The sequence below is a fragment of the Drosophila gunungcola genome, unplaced genomic scaffold (assembly GCF_025200985.1).
Source record: "Drosophila gunungcola strain Sukarami unplaced genomic scaffold, Dgunungcola_SK_2 000028F, whole genome shotgun sequence".
Taxonomy (NCBI): Eukaryota; Metazoa; Arthropoda; class Insecta; order Diptera; family Drosophilidae; genus Drosophila; species Drosophila gunungcola.
In genome coordinates, this window is record NW_026453206.1 from 550188 (window position 1) to 568552 (window position 18365).

The following is an 18365-nucleotide window of genomic DNA, read 5'->3' on the forward strand; positions in this document are numbered from 1 at the left end:
TAAAAAGTACCAAATAGTAACAAAATGGCATTGGTTTGAAAAAAAGTCGTTTAGTCGTTAAGATGATTGAGTTTGAAAACGATCGGTCAACTTTTCTTCCTTTCTTTTTTATATTTGTATTAATACCTCTGTTAAAAGAATGCCAGGTTTAATTTAAATGTATTTTGAACAAAAAAGAAGATGGTCACTCTAAGAAAAAAGCGAGGCCATGCCGGTCGCAGAAAATGTAAGAAACACAAATAAAAGTTTATATTGAATGAAAAAGCCTTGAATATTATTTAACAAAGTGGTTCTTCGAGCCGGATCGACAATTCGACACTAACACCTTGAAATACAGTCCATAACAACACTACGAATCAAAAATGTGGAATGAATTCAGCAGCAAATTAACAACATTGATTCGTGGAAATCACAATCTTTTCGGAAACCTTGATACACATGCGGAAAATAGGGAAGGAAATCAGTTTAAACACGTTGTTGCGAGTCAGTGCCTTCTTCGACATAAGTTTGTTATTAGTAGAAGCCATTACGTTTGTCGCCACCGAAGACACTGAGGGGTCCGAAGCATCAGTTCTGACAAAAAATTGGTGATTTTGATGGAAATCAAACGCAAACTTACGGAATCAGAAAACAACCCTTCTTTCCACAAAAAAAGATGAGTTGGCTATAATGCGTGAATATTCTTTTTGCAAAAAAAGATGAACAGGAATTCTATCCGATCCAGTATCTCCATTTGATCAGAGATTCAAAATCAGGAACAGCACGAGCGTTCATCGGATTGGATACGTCATCAACAGAGCCAAGATCAGCATCCCTTACACAACATTGAAGAAACTAAGTATTTAAACCGATCAACTACAACAATGACAGCAAAAATACTAGCTCGGCAAAATTTTAGCGGACAGAAATTGCAGTTTGATGGGAAATCTGAGCATTGTGGGTTTTCGAGTAAAGAAAATGTTCAAACTCTCAAAATCACTTAAAGGTGCGGCAAGAGCAAAAGTAGAGCTGCTGCTTATCTCTGTTCAAGAGCCAAGTAGAATTATATCCATTCTAAACAAAGCATATGGTGGTCCTGAAAACGTTGCACTGGAATTAACAACAAAAGCGCAAACAATTAAGGAAGTAACAGAGCTCTCATATTTTGAAGAATTTAATTGAAACATTCAAAACATTTGCGGCGGGTTAGAATACACAGACAGAAAGCTAATCGACACCCATAGGATTTTGGCAATGGCGGTTGAAAAGCTATCAGAGATATTGGGACACATTTTTGAAAGAGAGAAATATACGAGCTTCATTTTGCAGATTTCAAAATTTAGCCGATTGGTCGCAAAAACAATCTGAGGAAAGACATGCTCTTACCAAATGCAACATATTTTTAAAACCAGACGTAAAAAAAACATAAGGACATGGCCAACCGACACAAAGTGTGATATTGTTGTCTGAAGTACCATAAAAGTCCATGCAACGAAGACAGCAGTGTAAAATCGATAACTGCGAGAAATTCCATAATTGCTAATCAATGATTTAAAAATTCCATCGCAGCAAATAAATTACAAACTCGTTCCCAAAAATCTCGTTCTAAATAATCTGCAGGACAAGCAAAACATGCTTCTGATTGGTCAACGACTTGCTAATTTGATCAGTACGAGAGGTATTATCAAAGATGACGGGATTCACCCGATGTTATCTAAAACCAAGCTGGGTTGGGTAAGCTGACCAGACCAAATTGAATCAAAAGGAGCGAATTTGACTTGGTGCCAAATAAGGATTGAAAACCTTTAGCAGATGATCGGACAGCAGTTTAACATTGAACCTTTCAGAGTGTGTGTTGTTAAGTCAGCAAAGGAAAAGTTAGCGATATATAAGGCGGAGTCATCAGTTAATCAAATTGGTAACAATTATGAATTGGGCCTATCCTGGAAAAATGAACAAGTCACACTCCCTGATAGTAAACAGATGGCTAACCAGCGGCTCAAATGCCCTGAACGAAAACTTAAGAGACAAAGATTTAGCAAAAAACTACCAAGATGAAATACACAAATTGTTAGAAAAAGGTTATGCTATTCAGCTAACAGATATGAATGCTTTAAAATCCCCTAAATTATAGTATTTACCTTATTTTGCAGTAGTTAACCCCAGTAAACCTGGTAAGGTCAGACTCGTCTTTGATGCTGCGGCTGAGTGCAATGGAACATCTCTTAACAAGAATCTTCTTACTGACACAGACTGGTCAACATCGATTGTGGGCATACTGATGCGCTTTCGATTACATCAGGTCGCTGTTGTTGCCGATACTCGGGAAATGTTTGACCAGGTGAGTATTGAAGAAAACGATACAGCTGCCCAATGCTTTCTTTGGAGGGATTTAAAACAGAACAGACCGATGAATACATACGAAATAAAGGCCATGCCTTTCGGCACAACTTCTTCGCCGTTTTTAGCTCAATTTGTAAATATCCATAAGCGGTGAAGACTATTATCATTAGACTAAATCATTAGGTTGACGATTATTTGGATTCCAAGCCAACCGCCAGCCTACTTAAAAGCAGGATTTGAACTGTGACAATTTCTGTCAAACAGTAAGGAAGTTATGTGTAACATTCGGGAATAAAAGTCGTAACCAAGATCGAAACAAAGAAAAGTCTTTGATCCAAAGGTCAATGAAGAAAACACTCAATAAACATAAAAAAGCTTCAAGGCAGTGATGACAATGACATGTTAACTTGCAACTGTAATTTGATTAATGTGTCAGTGTTGCGGCAGAGAGCTGGCCAAATAACTCACTGACTCGGGAGTCAAGCGGGCGACACTGCTTCAAAGCTCAAAACGGAGGTTTGGTCGTGAATGAAGTAGGAGTCAATATAATTAAATAAAGTTTTTTCATATCAAACTTATGGTTCAAATTTGTTCTTATTTATATGTATGTATATAAAATTAATTTACCAGACGTATAAACATTTTGAAGCAGCATTTCACAATCTCCAAAACACATATATGGGTAGATCAAATATGCGTACTGCTCATAAACAAAGCAGTGAAGGATGGTATTAATATTTCGATGTTTAAACTGCCGATTGGTTAATACTTCATTGCACATTCTAGTTAACTTTTCCATTCGTTGATCCAGAGAAATTTTTTCAATAGCTAAATTGTTGTTGTTATAATAAGTTCCCTTGTAAATCGTTCCAAATTTCCCATACTTTAACATTTCTAACAATTTATAGTGGTATATATTGTTGCTCAACATCATAATAATAATTACATTACATGTTTTATTATCTGAACAGCTGCCTGTCAGTGTACCGCGAAATTATCGATAACAGATATCGATAAATTTGATATATTTACGTCAAGATAGCGGCGGTAAGATACCGGTTATTGTGAAACTGTGGAAAAAAGCTATTCTAATTTTGGTTCCCGTATCAGGTACATGGTCAAATAGTTTTAATGGGGTGTTCTGGTCTAGAAGCCTGAATCTTAGGAATTTTTTAAGTTAGATAAAAAAGTTAGTTAGACAAACTTGTAGCATACAGTTTTTTATATGGCTTATATAAACATTTAAATAATAAACCAATTAAAACAAAATAAAACAAAAGACTCAATATTAGCCGAGATACACGCCTGTGGAGTGGGGTCTTCAAAAAAATCGATGCGTCCTGACTGACATGATTTCAGCCCTAGTAGAGATAGGCAAAAAAAAAAATTCTTCATTAGTTAGGATGCCGTTTCGGGTTAACGACTTAAAAAAAAATAATTTAAAATATCAAAACGGCGTCGACTTGAAAAATAAAAATGGTTTTTATCAAAATTTTCGACCTTTTCGAATATTTTTGAAATACTTATAATCAACATTTTTGCAAGTCCGAGGCAGACCCAATAGAGAGAGGTATCAACCAGATATATACCAAAATTCAATGGAATCGGTTCAGTAGAACTTGAAATATCCTGTCAGCCACCCTTAAAAAAAAGTAGTTTCGAGAAAAAAGCGTTTAAAGTTTAGGAAACGTAAATAAAGCCTCGGACGCCACGTCACAAAATCCGCTGTATCTCTTAAAAAAATTCGAATTTTGAAAAAATCTTTTAAGGCCAGGTTTTAACAAAAGTTATTGGAAAACAAAAATTTTTGATTCTATTGAAAAACAAACAAAAATAATTTTAAATAACAAATTCGTAGTTTCCTGCGGATCCCCGTTTTCAGTCTTCGCAGCAGAAATCTGATGCAATAGGTCATAGGTCAATAGGTCCAACTTCCTTATTAAAGTGTTAACATAGACGTATTATCGTGTTGGAAGGGAAAACAGTACACCGACGCAATTAGCAATGTTCGTTAGAGACAGAGAGAGAACCGGAGAGCAAGAAGATGACCTTTGGTATTTAAAGCGCACCGCGAGTGCCATTAACGGAAGCCAAAACAAATTCCATATAATTGCCGAAATTTGACTCTGATAGTGCAATACAGTTGCATTAATATTTACTGAAAACGTTATACAAGGCAGTGTTCTTGTCATGGCACTCAGCAAAGCTATGCAAGGAAGTGCTTCTCAGTGGTTGGCGAAAATTTGTTTAAGCGGCATGACCCGGCAGCAATTCCAGAAATTGTTTGTGCAACGATTTTTTGGTATCGAGAACATCTTAAATGGGCGTCCAAATCTCGAATATGGAAGTCGATCATGTCAATATTTAAATAAATTGAATTGGAAGATCTCATCGTATCCATCGTTTAGACGCACCTTTTAAAGTTGGATGCTTGCCTTTTAAAGTCAATGCTTACGGGCGCTGTTAAAACCCGCAACGATCTGCAGCAACAATTAAAGGCGTATGCGTATTTAAAACGCAACGAATCCTTTGGAAGCAAAGTTGAAAGGAAGAAAATGAAGCTGCCATCTCTAGTGAAGTGTCATCACTGTGGGCGTCATGGCCATAAGGCGAACGGATGAGAGACACCGGACCACCTCAACTCCAGGACAACAACAACGCGCAGTCAACAGCAGGACCTGGTTCAAATGTGGGGAGTTTGGGCACTATGCTTCGGAACGCCCACGGAATCGCCATAATCTCAAGGAAGTCAAGGCTCTTTTGTTGGCCTCGACTTCCTTTAGATTATGGTGAACTTGGTGGCCATAGAACCAAAGGGAATTTTAAAACAATTTTTGATTCAATTCCATTTTGTTTTGATTAAGGCGCTGAATGTTCTCTTATAAAGGAAAGTGTAGCAGCGAAGTTACAAGGAAAGCGTCTGTCTAGCACAGTGGTTTTAAGGGGCATCGGAAACGAACCTGTGTGGAGCACAGTACAGATAATTTGTAATGTTAATACAAACGAACATTTTCTTGAAATATTGTTTCACGTTATAATGGATATTTTTATGAATTTTGATATTCTTATTAGACGAGATATTTTAAGTCAAGGCTTCGGAGTTGTAATTGAAGCAAATAAATTTGTTATTTATAAGCCTAAAATGGTACAAGCGCTGTCGTTTGAATCAAATCTGGAAAACCGTTTTAATTTTAACAAAGATTTAAGTGATTTTGATAAAAAAAAATTCAGTGAAATATTAGGAAAATATTTAAAATAATTTATAGTGGGCACGAGTAACAACAGGGCTGCTTAGCATATGGCCCATTGATCCACATATGTTCTGCGTCGCCCATATAGACTTAGTAAAGAAGAAAAGGCTAATGTTAGGGAAATGATTTATATATAGTTATAAAGTTATACGCCCTAGAAGTTCCCCTTTTTTATATATTGTATTTATTCATTTATTCGCCAATGGATATATCCTTATCTGGCTATCAGCTAACTTAACTTAAAACTAAATATTAATTAAAAAATATTCCCTAAGTAATTGCCTAAGCACATCCTTCTTGGATCCCCAAACCAATCGAATACTTAGTGGTAAAGAGTTAAAAACTCTTAAAGTTCTTAAGATTGGCTCATTACGCGCATAGTTAGTCCTCGCAGCACTTTCAAAAAATGGTATGATGGTACGGAGACTCCTGGCAGGGATATTGAATTTAATCACCAACCATACAACATATAGACTGGTCATTTCATACAACGCATTTGGACACAAAAAAACGGACCGCGGAAGGTCCCCCGTGCTCACAGCAGCAGGTCCATGCACTTCGCGTGCGTTCGGGTTTTTTGCTCTCTCATTCTTATTCTCATTTTTATGCTCGCGCACTCATTGCACGAGTTCAGTCGATCAGTCGCAGAGAGGCGCTTTTTGAAGAAGGCTGCCCTGCGCTTGAATTCGTCTTTGTATGTATGCGTGATCATGCATTCTCATACACGGGAGCATGTGTGCGTTTATTTCATTTCGGCGCATCAAGAATATTTTGTCTTTTGCCACTTTTCAAACTTGGTACCCTAAGAATATGGGCGTATTTACTATTGGGTTATGATATAAATATGAATATTTTATGTTGTAATATATTTTTTAATATTTCAGCATACATTTTATTTTTGTTTACAAATTCAATAACTGGTAGCAGTTAAATGTTTTACATATATGTATGTATTCGAATTTATAGAATTCAGTCCACTGAGATGGGAACAGGGCATATCGCAGTCGTGTCACTTGAAACACCGACTGCTTTTCGGTGGTTGAGAAAACTTCAAACTAAATCAGCTCTTGTGGATGTTTTGCGAGCGGTTGGTGCCTGCATACCCTACCGACGATTGCTTTTAAGGGGAGTGGGCTTTTAGGACACTTGTTTTAAATGTTATGTTTAGTGATCTTTGGTTGATTTATTTTTTAATGATTCGCAGTGTAATTTTAATTGTCTTTAAACAAGTAATAAATAATAAAATACTTTTTACATTTTTGTAAACGTAAATGGAACAAATATATATATTAACTGTCTTTCAACAATTTGTTATAATCCAAGATATTGGTACAATTAAAATCTAAAATTATTATCATTTAAAAAATGCGGATTTTTATATTTGCCGTAACCACTGTTGGAAGTGCCTTTTGCTAGTCCGATGATGCTGGTCAAGAAGAATAACGGTTTAGATCGTTTATGCGTAGACTACAGGGAACTAAACACAAATAAGGTGGCAGATAAATACCCTTTACCACTTGTAGCTGACCAAATTGCCCATATGAGAGGAGCTAGTTTCTTTTCTTGCTTAGACATGGCTAGTGGCTTTTATCAAATTCCAGTTCACCCGGACTCGGTCGAACGTACGGCATTTGTAACGCCCGAGGGGCTGTATGAATTTATCGCCCTGCCATTTGGGTTAAAAAACGCGCCATCGGTGTGACCATTAGCCCATACCTATGTTATAGTTTACATTGACGACGATTAGTTGCAGAAACGAAAGATCAGGCAATGGAAAGATTTGATTAGGTCCTTAAAATCTTAATGGAATCCGGATTCTCATTTAACAGACAGTTCATAGAATTGGCTACCTACTTCAGGCAGTTCGTGCCAAAATTTTCAGAGTTATTAAAACCATTATTTTTACTAAAATTACTCAAATATGCAAGGAACTTACCTGGAAAAACGAACATGAACAACTAAGACAAAAAATAATAGAAATTTTGGCTAGTTTTCCAGTATTGACCATCTTTGATCCCAAACACCCTGTCGAGTTGCTTACAAATGCAAGTATGGTTGGTTATGGTGCCATTTTGATACACTAAATATATAAAAAGCCGTATGTAATCGAGAATTTTAGTAAATGAACAACTCCAGTCGAGTCCAAATACCATTCATACGAGTTAGGAACTCTTGCAGTGGTGAACGCTGTTAAACATTTCAGGCATTATTTGTGATTTTTACGGACTGCGATTTATTGAGGGCGAGCCGTTCCAAGACAACATTGACGCCGAGGGTACACCGGTGGTGGGGGTACTTGCAGGCTTTTCAGTTTCGCATTGTCTATAGGAAGGGGGTGAGAATGGCTCATGCTGATTTTCTGTCTCAGAATCCTCTACCCGCCGAATAAGATTCCCAATTAGAAAAGGTAGTCGAGGAACGTATAAATTTAACCGAGGTCTCCGACAACTGGCTACTCGACGAACAACAGCGAGATCCAGAAGTTTCTGAAATAATCGAAAAGCTACGTAACGACGAATTAGAGGAAGATTTACTAAAAACTTATAAATTGAGAAAAGGTATGCTTCATCGAAAAATCCAACGCCCCGGAAGAGCACGTTGTCTACCCATAATACCCAGAGCTGTAATAAACCACGTACACGAAGCTGTGATGCACTTGGGTTGGGAGAAGACATTAGATAACGTTTATGCGCACCATTGGTTGTCAAAATATGTTAGGCATTTCGTAGAAAATTGCATTACATGCAAAATATCCAAAGGCTCTAAAGGTAAAGTGCCGTCTGAACTCCATCCGGTTCCGAAAGCAGATATACCCTGGCATAGTCTGCATATCAATGTTATTATAGACGCTTTTACTAAGTTCGTATATTTGTATCACACTTTGAGCAAACTGTGTGAGAGCAATGAAATTTGTTGTCTCGTTGTTTGGTTTGCCAATGCGTGTGATTGCCGATCAGGGTAGATCTTTTGCCAGTTTCGGATTCCGAAAGTTTTGCTCTTCCCAGAAAATTAACCTTCATTTGCTTGCCACCGGCGCCAGCCGAGCTAACGGGCAAGTCGAACGCGTAATGAGTACGCTTAAAAGTATGCTTATAGCGTTTGAAACAAGCCAGCGCTCCTGGCAAGACGCGCTATCAGAAGTCCAGTTAGCTATTGTTGCATTTTTAGTTGAAGCCGTCGGGAAAATACCAAAACAACCGATACGTCAGCAGGTCCCGCTATCGATAAGATTCGGTGGTGACACCGACTGTTGATAGCGGGAGCGGACATAGCTATTTAAATTTAGCCCGGTTCGCTCGTTAACTGGGTTAAATAGCCTTGAACACGTTCACTGACCCATTTTGGGAGAGCGGGAGGGAAAATGGCGAGCGACTTTGGTGTAGGTCAGGGTTTTGCTTTAGTTGCTGCCAGAAGTCGTAGGAGAACGGTCGGGAAATAAATTGAGACAAAAATTCGTAATTAGTGTTTAGATAACTCAAAGTGAGTAGTTATTTATTAGTCCTAAACTTGTAAATGACAGTGTTTTCTTAAAATATTGAACCCGCCGGGGACCCTATCTAAAAGGCCCCGGAAATTTAGAAGGCGGACCTAACCTGGTCGTTAAGACCACGTCGTCCACCAGCTGCAGCGATCCGCTCCAGCAGCAGCGATCAGCTTCAGTAGCGGCAGCGATTAGTGGCATCAGCCGCAGCAGCATTAGCAGCATCAGCGCAGCAGCATTAGCGCAGCAGCATCAGCGATCAGCAGCATCAACAGCCTTCCGCGTCAGCCACATACGGAGATTCCCTCGGTGAGTCCGTTCCGGGAACGAATACCCGCGCTGACCACCTGGACATCTCTGGGACCACCGACGCACTGCCTCCGGGCCCTCTGGCGCAGACGCTGTGTGAATCCTCCGGACCATTTGGCTCCGAGCAGACTCGGGTTTCGCCGCTAGCGGTCTCTTCTTCTGGTCGCAGCTTCGACAAAAACCGTCGTTGAACTCTGAAATAAATTAGTTTTAGTTATTAATTTGTGAAATCAGGCAGTCGAAGAAATGTTTCAAAGCACTCACTGTGAAATCTAATCTGGAATTAGAGGCATTAACTACGCACCCCAGCCGCGCGTCAAACTACGTTTAAATTGGGTCGCGAAATTTAATGAATTAAGGGATTTATTTAGCGTACTTACCCTTTTAGCACGTCCTTTCTTTTCCCTTGGAGCTCCTCAGGATTAGGTGACCCGGTTGGCAAACGCCTCCAAATTGGTGCCGTGTAATTCACATCCGTGTCGTTTTTGCCCAAATACTTTATTTTTAAGCGTCCAAAAATTTCCCTTCCATTATCGCTTTGACCACTTCTCATTTAGGCGACGGTCTGAGTTCGGCCTTAAGTGTTGCTAATGAAAATAGTAGATTATGAGTAGGAATTAAATTTGAATGTATTCTATAATTAATCTTGCCCAAAATTAAATGTAAACAAGCTACCGAGATGGTTGTGTGAGTTACTTTGGGCGGGGAGATGAGCCGATCCTAATCCACCAGGAAAAGACTCCGGTCTGCCGGTGATGGGGCAATATCATTCTTGGGGCACCCAAGGAAGGGTAAGTGCGTCGTGGCGAGGACACCGAAGCCACCAATTTCGTCCAATTGTCTTAGTTTTTGATGTAAAAAAAATATCTTGTTTGTTTTGATTTGTGATAGGGATGGTAATCGTCAAGTCAGTGAAGTGAGACGTCCGATGAGTCAGTATCGATTGTTTGGACTGCAGGGCATAGGGGGTACTCCGCCCTGGGACTCCGTGGCTAGCCGGCGCTACCCTCCGAGAAAAATGCAGTTCCATAACAATATGGCGCCCAATTTAACAAATAAAATGTGTGATAGCCGAGTCGACGGCGTCTCGCATATTTATATCTCCAGCGGACTGGGGGAGAATTTAAATTTTGTAGGTAGAAAAGGAGGCGTGTCCACTAGAGGTAGGACAATTGCTCCCGAGGCACAGTTCACAGGGTTTAGCTGTGATTTGGTGGTGACATCCTCTTCGAAGGAAATCGAAGGATTCGCATCCCAGGTCGTCCGTGCAATAAGCACGAAAGGTTAAACCAAAAACTGTGATAAAACTGTTATATAGGTATTAGGGACATATTTTTTTTGTTAACGTAATTTTAATGAATGTTTTGTTTTGGGGTTGCAGTGTAGTTGTTTGTTTTGTGCAGATCCTTGGATTTTCTTGGTATTTGCGTTTTCATATCATTTCGGTTTCAAACTTAAATGTGTGGTCATGACCCGTGACGTCCTCACGCGCTGCTCGGCCACCGCGACTTGAATGAAAAGCGCAAACTCCAAAAGGAAATCCAATGCGATCCTGCAAACAGCCGAATCCTTAACTGGCGACTTTCAGCACGGCTGAAATTTAGTCCAGTTGACGAGCGGCTTGTTTAGAGAATTGTAGACGCAAGACGACTGGCGCGGATTCTACCGGCTGGTGATCGGCTCCATCTCCCCTTATCGAGGCTGGAAAAAAAAAATAGAAAAAGAAATTTAGACTTGAGGGACTTTTTTTTTTAGGAGTTAATTATTAGTGTGAATTTGTTAACCTTAGGTATTTGTTGGTCGTTAATATATATTCTTATTTATTTCTTATTTATTCATTGTTTATTGTTACTATTTATTTATTATTATTATTTATTGGCCTTGTAATATAAGTATTTATTTATTATTTATAATTTATTTTTATTTACTAGCATTCAGCATAATTTTTTTATTTATATATAATTTGAGTTTTTAGTGGTCCCATTGAATTCGGGGAAATTAGGGTTTTTAGAAGTCGGGTTAGGGGTTACCAAAATTCAGGATGTCAAAGCGACAAGGCAGCAAGCATGATCACCTGCTTCGGTCGAAGGGTTTTCCAGGCGAGGACGACGAAAAGATGTGGTCCACGGATGTGGAGGGCGCTACCGAGGCTGGCTTGCCCGTTTGCGCCAGGGACTGTAACGAGCGCAGCAGCAGATCCTGGAGGGAATTGGTTCCGCGGCGGATGAGTTGTTGCAGCTGGACGATAAGGATGCAAGACTCCACGATCCTTTTGTGGATTCCGCTGCAAGGTCGGCCGTTAATGTGGCTTTGGCACAGGCGGCGAAGACCCATCGGAAGACCCATGAAAGCGGGATCCAAAGTGGCTTCCTGGAAATGATGAAGCTGATGAACTAGGTGTAAAGGCCTGCTGCTCAGCGGCCTCAGCTTCCCCTGGAGAGCATGCCGGATGAGCTTGGTAAAGGTGGCAGAGAGCTGGTTGAGGCATTGGATGTGCCCGTCCAGAAGTACTTATCCGCAGTCCGTACGGCGTCTGGAGAGGATCGGTCAATTATAGGACGGGTCAAGCTACCGGTGGAATACCGAGGACGGACGGAGCACATTCTCTTCTATTTATGTCCTTACCTGGAGCAGCCAGCCTATTTTGGAGTGGATTTTTGGCGAGCCAGTCCGAATGGCCCCAGCAATTATAGGCCACATCGATCCCGAAGGCGTGAAGAAGGCCGAAGAATTACACGTGAGGGAGATGGAGCACTACGCGGAGGTCGAGGATGCCGATGAGGAGAAAGCCGATCCCGAGTCCTGGACGCTTTCCAAAGCCGAGGAGCAAGAGCTGGAGGAGATCAAGCAGCAGTGCTTGACTTTCGAGAGGGATGGCTTAGGTACCACCAGTCTGGAGAAGCACACTATTGAGCTGATGTACGGAGCCAAAGTGTTCGAGGATCGACCCTATCCGATGTCTCCCGCGAAACAGAAAGTGGTCGAGGACGAGGTCGACAAGATGCTAGCGCTCGGAGTCATCGAGGAAAGCAAAAGCCCCTGGAGCAACCGCACCACCGTGGTGTCAAGGTCTGGTAAACACCGGTTCTGCTTAGACGCACGCAAGCTTAATGAGGTGACCATCAAAGATGCTTACCCGATGCCCAGCAAACGTACTACATTTCCAGCGAGGATTTGAAGTTCGCTTTTTGGCAGATTGAGTTGGACACGAGCAGCAAAGAATACACAGCCTTTACGGTTCCTGGTCGGCCTCTTTACCAGTTCCGGATGCTGCCTTTCGGACTCTGTAACGCATCACAGAGGCTGGAGACTCATGGACCGAGTAATTCCAGCTGAGATCCGCTCGAATGTGTTTGTCTACTTAGATGACCTGCTTATAGTAGCGCCAGACATGAGAACGCACATGAAGTATCTTCGCCGAGTCGCTGAATGCCTGAAAGAAGCAGGGTCAACCATAGGTCTGAGCAAGTCAAAGTTTTGCTTCAAGTCTTTGACCTACCTCGGCTTCATAGTGGGTGGAGGACGTCTGCGGATGGATCCAGGGCGTGTAGCAGCCATTAGGCGGATGCCTGAGCCAAGGGCAATGAAGGAAGTGAGAGCCTTTCTTGGAACCGCGGGTTGTTACCGTCGGTTTATAAAGAACTTTGCGACGTAGGCCACCCCGCTCACGAAATCCTTGAAGAAGACGAGAAATAAGAAGTTTTCCTTGAGTCCAGAAGCACAGCTGGCAGTAGAGTCCTTGAAGATGGCCCTAACTACTGCGCCAGTGCTGCTACATGCGGACTTCAAGCGGCACTTTTTCATCCAGTGCGATGCATCCCAGATCGGAGTGGGTGCAGTGTTGTTCCAGCGGGATGAAGACGGCCAGAAGCAATCAATAGCGTTCTTCTCGGCCAAGATGAATTGTCACCAAGTCCACTACACCGTCACCGAAAAAGAATGCCTCGCAGCCCTGCTGGCCATTGTGGAAGGAATGCCGTTTACTTGCATCACGGATCATGCCAGCTTGAAGTGGCTTATGTCCATGAAAGACTTTTCGGGTCGGCTGGCTCGGTGGTCATTGCATCTCCAGGGATATAGCTTCAACATCGAACACAGGAAAGGAAGCGAGAACGTGGTGGCAGATACCCTTTCACGTTGTGTTGAAGAGCTAACGCTGGACCGGTCAGAGTTACTCGGCTTCGAGACCACTGAGTTTGCTGGGGAAGAGTACACGGAGTTGTTACAAGAAGTGGAAAGAAACTTGGCCAACCTACCTGACTTAAGGATAGTGGATGGTCTCATCTTCAAGAGAGTCTCTTCTTTAAATCTGGATGACGAGGTGGAAGGCTTCGAATGGAAGTTGTGGAGTCTGACCCACAGCATAATTGAGCGTGCACATTCGGATCCAACAGCAGCTCATGGCGGAATGGGAAAAACTCTGGAAATCCTACGGCGGCAGTTTACTGGCCTGCATGGCACTGCAAGTCCGGGAGTCCATACGCAGGTGTGAAGTCTGTAAGGAGACGAAATCCCCGAGTTTCCGGACGCAAGTTGGTATCGGTGAGAGAGTCCAGACTGAGCAGCCATTTCAGAAGCTGTTTATCGATTTCCTGGGGAAATATCCGAGGTCGAAGAAGGGACAGGCCTACATCTTCATTGTGGTGGATCACTTCTCCAAATACACTTTTCTGAAAGCCATGCAAGGCATCGGCCTCAAATGTAGTGGAGTTCCTCATTCACGAGGTTTTCTACAAGTTTAGGGTTCCAGAAATAGTGCATTCGGACAACGGCCGCCAGTTTACGTCCAAGATCTTCGAGGAGGCGATGGAAAGCTTTGGCATTACGCACATCAAGACGCCAGTCCACTCTCAAAGCGTGTTGGCGGCGATTTGAAGCTACTTAGAAGAAGACCATCGAGAATGAGACGCGTATCTTCCGGAGATTGAGGTCGCAATCCGCAACGCGGTTCATTCCGCAACTGGAGAAGCTCCGTTCTACACCGTGTTCGGACGACACATGTTCCTGAACGGAGCCAGCTACAAGGTGGCAAGAAAGTTGAAGTCGCTATGTGATCATGAAATGGCGGGGATGGGAACGACTGATAAACTCCAAGTGATCCATGACAAGGTGCAAAAGAACCTCGAAAATGCGTATGATCGGAGTCGGTTGCGTTACGACAAAACGGCTCGTACTTTCCTTGAGAAGCCAGGTCGCCGCAACTTTGCCCCCAGCGATTTTAAAAAGGCCTTTAATGCCAAGTTTGCTCGGAAGTTCCTGAAAGCTCGGGTGGTCAAGACAGTCGGCAATAATGCGTACGAGCTCGAAGATCTTCAAGGACGACCGATCGGAGTGTACCATGCCAAGGACATTAAGTTGTGATCTTGAAAGAGGAACCACAAAGTACACGAGCTCAGAGTCGGAATGAGTCTACTTCCCCCCGCGTTGGACACCGTTGGAACTGCATCTTGGTATCGAGGCCGGCTGAATCCGGTTGGTCCAAATCCAAATTCTCCTAAGTATTCCTGTGCTTGTCTAAAACTCTGTGTTAGCGTCTCTCGGAATCCAGGGTGGTGTTGAATTTTTAGTTGAAGCCGTCGGAAAAATACCAAAACAACCGATACGTCAGCAGGTCCCGCTATCGATAAGATTCGGTGGTGACACCGACTGTTGATAGCGGGAGAGGACCTAGCTATTTAAATTTAGCCTGGTTCGCTCGTTAACTGGGTTAAATAGCCTTGAACACGTTCACTGACCCAATATGGGAGAGCGGGAGGGAAAATGGCGAGCGACTTTGGTGTAGGTCAGGGTTTTGCTTTAGTTGCTGCAAGAAGTCGTAGGAGAACGGTCGGGAAATAAATTGAGACAAAAATTCGTAATTAGTGTTTAGATAACTCAAAGTGAGTAGTTATTTATTAGTCCTAAACTTGTAAATGACAGTGTTTTTTTAAAAATATTGAAGCCGCCGGGGACCCTATCTAAAAGACCCCGAAAATTTAGAAGATTACCAGGCGGACCTAACCTGGTCGTGAAGCAGCATCAGCGCAGCAGCATCAGCGATCAGCAGCATCAACAGCCTTCCGCGTCAGCCACATACGGAGATTCCCTCGGTGAGTCCGTTGTGAATCCACCGGACCATTTGGCTCCGTGCAGACTCGGGTTTCGCCGCTAGCGGTCTCTTCTTCTGGTCGCAGCTTCGACAAAAACCGTCGTTGAACTCTGAAATAAATTAGTTTTAGTTATTAATTTGTGAAATCAGGCAGTCGAAGAAATGTTTCAAAGCACTCACTGTGAAATCTAATCTGGAATTAGAGGCATTAACTACGCGCCCCAGCCGCGCGTCAAACTACGTTTAAATTGGGTCGCGAAATTTAATGAATTAAGGGATTTATTTAGCGTACTTACCCTTTTAGCACGTCCTTTCTTTTCCTTGGAGCTCCTCAGGATTAGGTGACCCGGTTGGCAAACGCCTCCAAATTGGTGCCGTGTAATTCACATCCGTGGCGTTTTTGCCCAAATACTTGTAATTTTAAGCGTCCAAAAAAAAAAACGGTCTGAGTTCGGCCTTAAGTGTTGCTAATGAAAAGAGTAGATTATGAGTAGGAATTAAATTTGAATGTATTCTATAATTAATCTTGCCCAAAATTAAATGTAACCAAGCTACCGAGATGGTTGTGTGAGGTACCTTGGGCGGGGAGATGAGCCGATCCTAATCCACCAGGAATAGACTCCGGTCTGCCGGAGATGGGGCAATATCATTCTTGGGGCACCCAAGGAAGGGTGGGTGCGTCGTGGCGAGGACACCGAAGCCACGAATTTCGTCCAATTGTCTTAGTTTTTGATGTAAAAAAAAACCTTGTTTGTTTTAATTTGTGATAGGGATGGTAATCGTCAAGTCAGTGACGTGAGACGTCCGATGAGTCGGTATCGATTGTTTGGACTGCAGGGCATAGGGGGTACTCCGCCCTGGGACTCCGCGGCTAGCCGGCGCTACGCTCCGGGAAAAATGCAGGTCCATAACACTATTAAAAGTGCGATTAACCGTGTCACTAAAGTAAGACCTTTGGAATTAGTGATCGGCAGGGAAAGAAGGCTATTCGGTCTGTTGCCTATTACAGAAGAAGAGGAGGTAATAGATACCAAATTAGAGCACAAGCCAAAGAATACATTGATCGGAGCGCCCATTACGATAAAAAGAGATTTGATGAAAACAAAGCAAACATTGTAAAGCACCAGGTTGGTGACTATGTTTTGATTAAAAATGAAGAGAGGAATCAAACGAAGCTAGATCCAAAATTTAAGGGGCCATTTGAAATTATTGAAGTTTTGGAGAGATACAGATATAAACTAAAGTCATTAACGAATGAACGGCAGCATAAATATGCACACGAACATTTACGGTCTTTACCGGATACACAAATACTTGCAGAAATAGATGAAGAATTTGATCGTACGATTGATGAAAATAATTAGCTTCGAAGAGGCAAGATTTTTAGAAAGATAAGTTATATGTGTACGGCTGCACCACGATCCTGTGTGAATGCGTGGCGGGAGCATATGTGTATATGGCTGCACCATGATTTTGTGGGGATGCTTGGCGGGAGCGTATGTGTAAATCCTATGAGGATGCTTGGCGAGAACAATTGTGTAAGACTGCACCATGATCCTGTGTGGATACGTGGCGGGAGTCAGGAGGACGAGTTGCTGTCCAATTGGAAATAAAGATAAATTTGAATATGAATGTTGTTGAGATATAACAAGAAACGCTGTTATTGGTTGTATGTTTATGAAATAATTGAATGATTTAGATTGGAAGCTGATGTTAATAAATAATTGAAAGGAACAGTGCTTTGTTGTAAAGCTTATTGGGCCATGATCACGCATACACGAGGACGTGTGCAGGTCAGATTTGGTTGTCGCTTAGTATACGCAGCTGGTTCCTGGTAAGACATTGACATTCCTGGTAAAACATGGATTCTAGGAATTCCTCTGAGATCTCTCCTGCTCTACTCGTAGCGCCAGACCTGTTTAAGAGTAGCGTAGTCGTCGAGTGAGGCCCAAGAGAGAAAGAGAGAAGCGGAAAGCAATAAGTTGCAAGAAGATGAGATCTGGTATTTGAAGCGGTGGTCTGTTTGAATTTGGCTCTTGGCGCGATCGGGACTGACTGCGCAATCGAAAAGGCAGATCTCCGTTAAAATTAATTAATTTGTTAAACAGTTGTCGTTTGAACGAGAATTCTCTACGCTAAGACTGGTCCTTACTGACAGCCGCAATCGCTTTGGCCAGGATGTTCTTAAGAACATTTTGCTTGTAAAATAAAGTCCCAGCTTTTTGGACAATGCCATTGATGCATTGAAACTTTTTGAAAATAAGGAAGATCTGACTTAATAATAATATATATATTAACCCGAGTGTTTTGTTATTGTTTTTTGTCTAGCTCTTTCAGTTATGTTGTGTGCAAATTATTGCTCTATGGTCAAAGCAAGTGAAAAGAAACAAACAATTCACAATAGTTTGATTGATAATAACAGTCGAACGTATTAAATTTTCCGACTACGACTTCCGAAAGTCGATACCTGCCGCAGCTCCGACGTACGCTCATAACTCTATGCAACAGCAAGGCAGCAAGCAATAAAACGAAAAACAGCGAATGTTTCTGCTTTCTAATTTTTGTCGCTTTTTGATTTTTGCATTTGCTTCAACAGCGACTTCTGCTTCTCCAGGAGCAGAAGCAACAGCACTTTTTTAAAAGTCGCAAGCAGTCAAAGCAGCGAAAAGCTAAAATTTCGCGGCTAATTTGGCTAAAATCCAATAACCTGGACTACAGGTTCTTGCCTTACAAATCTACGCTTAAGCGTAGAGCTAACCTTTCATTCAAATAATCTCGCCAGCAGTTTAACCCGAGCCCCTTATTCTTGCGACAGTCATCTTGACAGTAATGTAGCTTTTAATTTAAGATTTAATACACTTATTGTTAGTCTCTCTAAGGAGAAGATTCAATAAAAAAAATGTAAATGCTTACA

The 18365-nt window shown here is 41.9% G+C and overlaps 2 protein-coding genes across 15 annotated transcripts in view; both read right to left on the reverse strand.

The window, feature by feature from the left end:
• The window catches only part of LOC128263929 (putative serine/threonine-protein kinase STE20-like), a 272782-nt gene extending 269484 nt beyond the window's left edge, over window positions 1-3298 (reverse strand). For 2 of the 3 annotated variants that reach the window (XR_008268572.1, XM_052999204.1), the window contains exon 1: window positions 2950-3292. Coding sequence is in view for 2 of the 3 variants with exons in the window: in XM_052999204.1 (XP_052855164.1) it covers window positions 2950-3256 (307 nt within the window). In the remaining variant the exon portion in view is untranslated. Of the gene's footprint in view, window positions 1-2949 lie in introns of all 3 variants that reach the window. The other variant, XM_052999205.1, reaches the window with a different exon arrangement.
• Window positions 3299-9025: 5727 nt separating this feature from the next.
• On the reverse strand, window positions 9026-16656 carry LOC128263931 (uncharacterized). 12 transcript variants are annotated; one of them, XR_008268576.1, is made up of 4 exons: window positions 10060-10293; window positions 9740-9950; window positions 9628-9684; window positions 9026-9557 (listed from the first exon to the last, which is right to left on the reverse strand). XR_008268576.1 is itself a non-coding variant. In XM_052999209.1 (3 exons), exons 2-3 carry the CDS (start codon window positions 9914-9916, stop codon window positions 9323-9325), a joined length of 408 nt encoding a protein of 135 aa, XP_052855169.1. In that variant the 5' UTR covers window positions 9917-9950; window positions 16028-16615; the 3' UTR covers window positions 9026-9322. The 12 variants fall into 12 exon arrangements, 4 of the variants coding, with proteins under 4 accessions (XP_052855169.1, XP_052855168.1, XP_052855167.1 ...); XR_008268580.1 differs by having other exon boundaries at window positions 9628-9640; window positions 9744-9950; window positions 10060-10292; XR_008268575.1 differs by having other exon boundaries at window positions 9628-9659; window positions 9744-9950; window positions 10060-10292.
• Between the last annotated feature and the right edge of the window lie 1709 nt (window positions 16657-18365).